Source organism: Otolemur garnettii, unplaced genomic scaffold, assembly GCF_000181295.1.
Source record: "Otolemur garnettii isolate 467f Iridium unplaced genomic scaffold, OtoGar3 scaffold00121, whole genome shotgun sequence".
In the NCBI taxonomy this organism is placed as follows: Eukaryota; Metazoa; Chordata; class Mammalia; order Primates; family Galagidae; genus Otolemur; species Otolemur garnettii.
Genome location: NW_003852516.1, coordinates 2,889,703 through 2,899,285, shown reverse-complemented (window position 1 = coordinate 2,899,285; position 9,583 = coordinate 2,889,703). Strand labels below are relative to the sequence as shown.

Below are 9,583 nucleotides of genomic sequence, written 5' to 3'. Positions count from 1 at the left end.
ACAAATGGAAAAACATACCATGCTCATGGCTGGGAAGAATCAACATTGTTAAAATGTCCATACTACCCAAAGCAATATATAATTTTAATGCAATCCTCATTAAAGCTCCACTGTCATACTTTAAAGATCTAGAAATAATAATACTTCATTTTATATGGAATCAGAAAAAAACTCAAATAGCAAAGACATTACTCAGGAACAAAAACAAAGGAGGAATTACATTACCAGACTTCAGACTATACTATAAATCGATAGTGATCAAAACAGCATGGAACTGGCACAAAAACAGAAAGGTAGATGTATGGAACAGAATGGAGAGTCAAGAGATGAATCCAGCTACTTACTGTTATCTGATCTTTGACAAGCCAATTATAAATACTGAGTGGTGCTGGGCTAACTGGGTGGCGACCTGTAGAAAACAAACTAGACCCACACCTTTCACCATTAACTAAGAGAGACTTTCACTGGATTAAAGATTTGAACTTAAGACATGAAACTATGAAACTACTAGAAGAAAGTGTAGGGAAAACACTTGACGAAATCGGACTGGGCGAAAATTTTATGAGGAGGACCCCTCGCGCAATTGAAGCAATGTCAAAAATACACTTTTGGAACCTGATAAAACTTAAAAGTTTCTGCACAGCCAAGAACACAGTAAATAAAGCAGGTAGACAGCCCTCAGAATGGGAGAAGATATTTGCTGGTTTTGTCTCCGACAAAGGTTTAATAACCAGAATCCATAGAGAACTCAAACGTATTAGCTAGAAAAAAATAAGCAATCCCATCTCAGGGTGGGCAAGGGACTTGAATTGAAATTTCTCTAAAGAAGAGAGGTGCGTGGCCTACAGATATATCAAAAAATGCTCTCCATCAGAGAAATGCAAATCAAAACTACTTTGAGGTACCACCTAACCCCAGTAAGATTAGCCCATATTACAAAATCCCAAAACCAGAGATGTTGGCGTGGATGTGGAGAAAAAGGAACACTTCTACACTGCTGGTGGGAATGCAAATTAATTCGTTCCTTTTGGAAAGACATCTGGAGAACACAGAGAACTAAAAATAGACCTGCCATTTGATCCTGCAATTCCTTTATTAGGTATATATCCAGAAAACCAAAAATTGAATTACAACAAAGATATTTGTATCAGAATGTTTATTGCAGCCCAATTCATAGTTGCTAGGTCATGGAAGAAGCCCAAATGCCCATCGACCCACGAATGGATCAATAAATTGTGGTACATGTACACCATGGAATATTATGCAGCCCTAAAGAAGGATGGAGACTTTACCTTCTTCATGTTTATATGGATGGAATTTGAAAATTTTCTTCTTAGCAAAATCTCAAGAATAGAAGAAAAAGTATCCAATGTACACAGCCCTACTTTGAAACTAATTCATAGCTTTTATAGGAATGTCATAACCTAATTATAGCCTTAGAATATGGGAAGGGGGTGGGAAGGGGAGGTGAGAGGGGTGAATAGGGGGAGGGAGGGTGATCGGTGGGGTCACCTCTACAGTTTATTTACAAGGGTACAAATGAATCTTTCTAAAAGCAGAGTATGAATGTCTTAAATCAATAACTAAGAAAATGACAGGAAGGTTATGTTAACCAGTTTGATGAGAGTATTCCAAAATGTATATGAAAATAGCACAATGTACCCCATGATTGCATTAATGTACACAATTATGCTATAAGAAATAATAAAAAAAATTCCAGGACAGCATAAAACCTGCCAGAGCTCTATAACCTTCCTTTACTTAGGACTACAAAGTGCCCAGTTGGAATATATCTCATTATGGATTAAAGAAATATTGGATAAATGCATAATACCCTAAAAGCTATCTCAGGATTATTTTGATTACAACAGTGACACTCAGTAGACATTGCCAAGTTTCAAAGATTATTATTATTACCCAACTGTCCACCCTGAAGGCATTTTCATGCCAGGGCTCCCTGATTCCCTAGTAATCAACAGTTCAAATGTTAGTGCTCTGGAACCTAAAACCCATATCCTTTCTGATTTTCCACCTGTGTTCTGTGCCAAACAAAACTCTCATCCTTTTTCTTGTTGTTGCTCCATTAACTCAGGACTCAAGAAGGTCACCCTGTGTCCTCCATGCATGCCTCACTTCCTGATCTGCCCAGGAAGTCTGAACAAAGAGGGGGATCAAACACATGGGCATCCATGGGGACCACCCAATGGTGCTGACTCCACCCCTCAGCAGGACAATCTCACAAGAAAAAGGAGTTGAGATGGCGATGGGGATGCTGAAGATGGTGCTTTCATCACCATTTAATAATATACCATTCTCGAAATCAACCCAAACCCTGGTGTCTGGGACATCTGCAATATTAACATGATCTTTATGGATAAAGAGCTAAAACTTAAAACCACTTCATGATGTACCGAGAACATACAAAAACACACCTGCAGAGAAATAATGTAATTTGAAGACTAAAATTGTTATCATTTTAGTCATTCAGATGAAAGAAAATCAGAGGCATACACAGTTTCCTTAAAACACTGAGTGTCTGAGGCAGGGTTTAACTCAGCCTGAAAGTAGGACGTATTTTCTTTAATCGCCATGATAACTACCTACACATGGCCCACAGGACTCAGTTTGATCTAAGAATTATGACTGATATCACATGAGCTATTCCCAAACTCAACTTTCAGAAACAGCAAGTCAAACAAATTATACTTTTTCTGTATTTTTAAAAACAATTAGCATCTTTGCATTCTATTAAAGAATTTAAAAATATTTTATCAAAGTAATATGTGTCTAGCTGGACATTGTGGCGGGCGCCTGTAGTCCCACCTACTCGGGAGGCTGAGGCAAGAGAATTCCCTAAGCCCAAAGTTGGAGGCTGCTGTGAGCTGTAACACCACAGTACTCTACCAAGGGCGATAAAGTGAGACTCTGTCTCTAAAAATACTACTACTAATAGTAATAATATTAAGTCACAGTTGCAAACCAAATAATTTGGAAGAGATGGTACTTGAAATTCTCTTCAAATTTTTGCCACTCCCAATCACACTTTTAACTCATTCAGTTTTTTTGTTTGTGTTTTTAACATCAGCTGGTGGTTTACTTTAATGACTCTAACATTACGATGGACTTTTCAATAATGTGTATGTCATCACTGCTTTATTTACAAACTTTGAGGATAATTATGAACCCTAGAAAATACAGATTTAGTTTACTTATATAACCTTTCCCTCCTACTTAATTCTACAGCTGGTATTTCCATTTGAGTTCTGCTTTTACTTTTTTTTTTTTTAAACTTTTAATCAGTATCTGTCTGTCACCTTGAGTATTTGTGTCCCATCTTTTCTTCTGCTGTCCTTTCACCTCCCTGAACCTGAGAGAAACAGCATTCCTTTAAAATAAATCATCAAGGCTGCTAATATTCACATTCTCTCTAGTAAGTGCAACCCGTGCCTTCCACGTGAAGACGATTTGAAGATCAAATGTTGTGACATCATGATATCTAGTATGGGATACTTCATTTTAAGTCTGGCAATCATGCATCTTATTAAGTCACTTTTTGGGCAGTTGCATATTCTATTCAGAAGTAAGCAATGTTCCAAGACCTCAAACTACAGTACCTGTGACTTTCAGCTTTTCAGCCCCAATGGTAATCTCATCTTCATCTGCAGAAAACAGCACCCTGCCATCTTCACTGGCTCTCACTTCAAATCTTTTACACTGAGCTTCCACAGCATCAGCTCCTACGGTCAGAGGAAAGGTTTAAAGATGAAACTGGTATGCAGGAAAGCATGAACGTGTACTTGGTTTGAGAAAGAGACTAGAAAGGCATGTATTATTTGCTTTGTTTTTCTCTGCTATATGTTTTACATTTGATTTAACGTATCTAAATTATTGTCTTTTTCAGGAGGCCGTCTAATTGGTAGCATGGTTAGTTGCAGCCTAAGTTAGTTGAGCATGCAAGTGACCTCTAAATTTCTGGCATCTTCTTAATAAAGTCTATGGGTTAGCTGGTTAAAAACCCTCCACATATCCACAAGGAGAGATAATGTTTGCTTTGTTCTTTGTTGCAGGCTGAAGACTTGGCATTAAACTTGGCCCCTGCTGTAGAAACTGTGGACAGAAAGAGTGAGGCTTTCTCTCTATAGTTCAGACTACAGTAGCTATACGAGCTACATCACAGGCTGCTTGTAAAGCATTATTTACAATTCGCATTATTCAATTGTGAATATTTAGTTATTCTCCATTTCATAGAATCTCCTATTAATATTTTTCACCCTTTTGTCTAACTGAACTGGAATCCATTCTATGGTCAATCTCAAAATTACAGTTTTCTTAGCATTCTCTACTGTATCTTCTAAATAATGGTATTATTGAAATATAATTAAAGGATGAAATTGGAAATCTATTTCCAATGGTTCTGCCAATTTTGCAAATTAGTCTAAACCACGAAGGCGGTTCCTGTATCTGGAAAACATAATTAATTTGAGAGTTAGGAGAGCTTCATCAAGAAGATCTAGTCGGGCCTTCCAGATGAATATTAACTAAGAAAAAAGAAACTTGGGACAGTGGACGGGGTGAGAAATCGAAATTTCCATCACATGGATTTATTTTGCACAGCACATCTGGCACATGGGTGTCTATTTTCTGCTTCTGGTAAGATGTGAAACATGCCTCCTCTGCCATTTGTATCAGAAACTCTTGCCAGATACAATTCAGCCCAGCCAGAGATGTAGGCATGCCAGAATTTGTGCATGCTTGTTTTCATTTATATTTATGTATTATTTTTTATTAGATATATGACCCGCTCCCCCAGGAACTCAAACATGAGATCATCTTTGTATTAAAAAATGTCCCCAGGGGTGGCACCTGTGGCTCAGGGAGTAGGGTGCTGGTCCCATGTACCGAGGATGGCGGGTCTGAACCTGGCCCTGGCCAGAACTGCAACAACAAATAAAAAATAAATAAATAAAGAAGAATATGAAGTTTGGATGATATTGCAAAAAAAAAAATCCTCAAATTTAAAATCATGACTGGTTTCTAATGGCCCTTAATAAACACATGGTAAGTAGATCAGTGTGTTCTCTCTTTGGTCCCCAATCCCTCTGTAACATTATTCCTTTTTTTTTTTTTTTTGCAGTTTTTGGCCGGGGCTGGGTTTGAACCCATCACCTCCAGCATATGAGGCCAGCGCCCTACTCCTTTGAGCCACAGGCGCCGCCCATAACATTATTCCTAATCCTAGCTCATGGGCTGCAGAAAATTACACCTCCCCACTGTCACAGCCTTCGAGGACCATTACATAAGATGCAAAAACTCATTAAAAACCTTACAATGTGCCCAATAATTTCTCTGAAAACCAGACAAATATTTTCCTTATATTCTGAAATTACAAACACATTATTAGGGCCATATAGACAATGTGAACAGCTTTGACTAGGTCTATACTAAGTGAGATACAACTAGGGTTACATTTGTGGGCAGTCAAGTTCAAAACAGTGTGAGCGATATTTTAATAACCTGTTATCTTTTTCTCATTGTTAAAATAAAGACCTATCCTTGTAGAATTTCATGACATTATTGTGCAAAGCACGGATGTCTTTGGTTTTAGTTATTACATTTGATCTTGAAATCATTCCCTGAGCCACTTGTGTTCATCTGAGTAGGCTTTCTCCTAATCACAGCCCACTTTCACGTATTGTGCCCTAGTAACGTATGAACCATCATAACCCAACTCCTGGATGACGTTCAAAAAACCATGCTTGAGGACAATGTGTCAATATTGGGTTTTGAAGTCTGTATGTACAAATCTACCTCTGAGGGACTCAGGGATACATTAACTCTGAACGGCCTGAAAGATACCGTAGGTATTTCACATATAAAACCTTAACATGTCCACTCCATGGCCTCCTTCAAATATACCAAGCTGCTGAGCTTAATTCACCAGATACATCACTGCCTTCAGTGGCACTCAGATGTGTTAGACTACTTTATATACATACATGCATTAGCAAGGCTTTTCTTGGCATAATTCCTAATGCCATTATATGGAAGATCAATTTTTTAACATAAAAATCCTATGTTGTGTGTCATAAAATACATTAGAAGCGTAAGTGGAGGGGTGTCTGGATACAGTGAAGTGAGTTGAAATCTTAATTCATTAAATTTAAATAAGCCAAGGCAAATAAGCAAACACAAAAATATTTATGCACTCGGAATAGATGAGATGCATCTAAGCCATAAATAAATGCATGTGGAATCATCCAGTTGAAAAAATAGATATAAAAATTAATATTGCAGGCTACATTTCATTCACCATATTAGCATAATTACAGAAGGCAAAATTATAAGCAATTAGCAATGCATTGACAGTCAATAAATATTTTAGATTGGAAAAATAATTTTGATTATACACATATTGCATTTACATATATTGATTTTATCTGACTGGAAAACAGCAAAGTACGTTGCTATAGATGGAATGTTTTGCCCTCTCCAAATCTGAAGTTGAGACTTGATATCCAGTGTTGGAGGTGGGCTAAGTAGGAGGTGTTTGGGTCACAGGAATAGGCCATGGATGGCTCAGTGCCTTCCCTGGGGTAACGAGAGAGTTCTCACTTTATGAGTTCAAGAGGAGGTGATTGTTTAAAAGGGGCTGGCACCGCCCCTCCTCTGCCTTGCTCTCTCTCTCTCCAGGTGACACTCCTGCTATGCTTTTCCCGCCACCTTACCTGGAGGTTTCTTGAAGCCGTCCTGAGAAACAGAGGCTATACTCCTTATATAGTCTGCAGAAGTAGGAACAAACCTCTTTTAAACCTCTTCTCTGTATAAATTACCTAGCTCAAGTATTTCTTTATAACAATGCAAAATGGACTAAACCCATGTAGTCCATTATTGGAAATATTTATGCTTAATGTATAAGACATCATGACATGGATTTTATTGTGTCCTACATGCATTTTCTCAGTTCAGCTTAAACAGCAACTTGCTAATGAAACTGGCAAGACCAAAGGCTTCCTTAGGAAAACCTCTGGGGAAATGCATGTTAACCACTTCCAAATCGAACAAAGAGAAGCTTAGCAATGGCGTAAGAAAGTAAGTTTGCAGGCGAAAGAAAGAACATATGCATGCAAAATAATAAACTTCATAAAAGGACTCAAGGATTGAAGACATATCCAAATATTTTCTCTCATTTTTTAATGTTGCTCATGCATTCCCTAAATCCTATAACTACCATATATTTGCTGCTTCTTTTTTCATAGTAGAGTTTACAGGTTTCCTCCTATTAGTAATCCTTAACCCATATAAAGCATTATTATCAATGTGAGATAAAAGTTATTTCACACAAAGTCCAAAGTTTTTGCACCTGCTAGCATAGTTGCAATGATGGCTTCACAAATCTCCTTTCCTTTTCTTTCTTTTACGATAGTCCTGACACAAGATTCACTTGTCCAGAAATGCTGGGCAACTGCAGATGCAGATGTCAGTCTAGGGTACCCCTCAAACAGTTTCACTTTTTCTTGCCGTGTCGGGACGTCTCAACTTCACTTTGTTTCTTGGGAGCACTTCGCGGCATCCCCAGGGGCACGTCATGTAGGTTCCACAGTGTTGTTCAAGGTGTGTGTCGTTGCACTCACATAGTGAAAAGTACCAGAGAGCTGCAAGGGCTCACTTGTTACTCCGGTAGGCAATTTACTGGAGAGACAAACTGCCCAAATGCAGGAGGTACCGACATCACAGGGCATGTGCAGAAGACATTTGCGACACTTGAGCTCACGGCAGTAGCAACCGGCGGAGGCTACAGAGCCATCACAGTAGTACCGTGTAGACTGCAGTTAATTTGATGCAATTATGATTTCTCCTTTCTTTCAGTTTTCATGTTTCATTTTCTCTCTTTCCATCTATTGCTTCTCCGGCCATGCAAGTTACAAGCAGGCCAAATTATGAATTCTCAAAGAGGTTTTTCACCCTTTCCCAGATTCAAGAATGAGATATCTAAGATTCCATGTCAGTGTAGGGCGTTGGTCTTCAGTACAGGCTTCTACCTGACTGTGGTATTTTATGAAAGTGATTCCCCCTGAAACTAGTTTAGGATGTCTGTTTTTTATGAATGGGCTTCTTATTTCAACTATTTCTCTTGTACAAGGGCCAGGATGTATCTGTCCTTGTGAGGGCATTTTTCAAACCCCAGGCTAGATTATAGGCACCCTGCCAACGTTCTTCCACCAGCAACAATTTTAGTACAGTCACAACATCCTAAGTTTTCACTAAGGCTTCGGTGGGTTCTGACGATTTTGTTACATTTTATGTTCTAGGTTTAACTGTACATTTTAAGTAATGTGTATATGTGTGTGGGAGGGTTACATAATCAATGTGGTGACCCATACTACAACATTTGCAATATAATAGAAAGTCTATTATATAGCATCCCTGAAAAGGAAGTGCCTACCCTTTCTTCTCTTTGTCCCTAACTTTTCCAAACAAAACTCAGAAGTAACCATCTGGTGGGCTGACTGCATGCTAGGCAGTGATCTAGTATTTTACAAACAGAAATTAATTTAATCCCCATAACAACCATGGGATGTGATCCCCATTTGACCCTAAGGAAACAAAGGAGCGAAGGTTTAAGAAATCTGCCTAATATCTCACAAGTAACATATTGCAGAGTCAGGATTCAAGACAAGGAAATTGGACAGCAAACTGTAACATGTTGAGAGAGTCTGTGTGTCACTAAATTACACGCCTATTGGAGAAGGTACCATCTGGGATTCTACAAGATTAGTATTTTTTTGGAAATATTTTTGCTAAAGATGTGTGACAAAGTTAATAATCATTTTCTAAATAATCTATGTTGACTCTACGTCCTCTCTCATTCCAAGAAAAACTTCTGGAAAGAGTCCAACTAAAATATCATATTAAAAAAAATTCCAATTTCCAATTCCTCCTAATACACTGTCCTTAAAGCCAACTCCAGGCATGCTCTCTTGTGAGTGTTATCAATAACTGTATCAATAATAGTTAAATCAAAAATTGTCAATAATTATTGATAATTACCAACATTATCAATAAATCAATAATTATCAATAACATGGACAGCAGTAGATTAAATGTCTATCATATATATTTTTTAACAAAGATAATTCAAGTGTGCTTATTCACATTTACTTTTACTTAAAAATAGTTTTACCCCACCTACACCCAGGTGGAATAAAGCCATTTTAATTGTACCAAAAATAGTTTTGCGTTTCCTCCTGATAATCATCTCTTTTCTTGTTTCTGAAATTTATTTAGTGGCACATGTTTTTCGTGTTACAAATCAGTAAATTGAACACTAAATAAATTTCAAGATAAACATTTTCAGAAATATGATAATACACTTTTATTATAACATGATAATAAATCATGATATTCTTAGGCAGCTGTGTATTATTATTGATTTGTTAGCGCTAATACTTTCATGATTACATAGGGAGCTTAGAATTGCTTGCTTTTGAGAACATTATTTATAGTTTTCAAAGAAACACAGTATTTTAGATTTAGAATAAAGCTATTCTATAAGAAAGAAAGATCTAGTTTATAATGTTATTAA

At 37.4% G+C, this 9,583-nt stretch overlaps 1 protein-coding gene across 3 annotated transcripts in view; it reads right to left on the bottom strand.

The window, feature by feature from the left end:
- Positions 1–9,583, bottom strand: part of SGCZ (sarcoglycan zeta) — a 298,348-nt gene that overhangs the window by 43,983 nt on the left and 244,782 nt on the right. For 2 of the 3 annotated variants that reach the window (XM_003797658.1, XM_012810023.1), the window contains one exon: positions 3,615–3,737. The exons of the other annotated variant lie outside the window; for it this stretch is intronic. In XM_003797658.1, the coding sequence (XP_003797706.1) occupies positions 3,615–3,737 (123 nt within the window). The remainder of the gene's footprint in view (positions 1–3,614; positions 3,738–9,583) is intronic. 3 annotated transcript variants of the gene reach the window in all.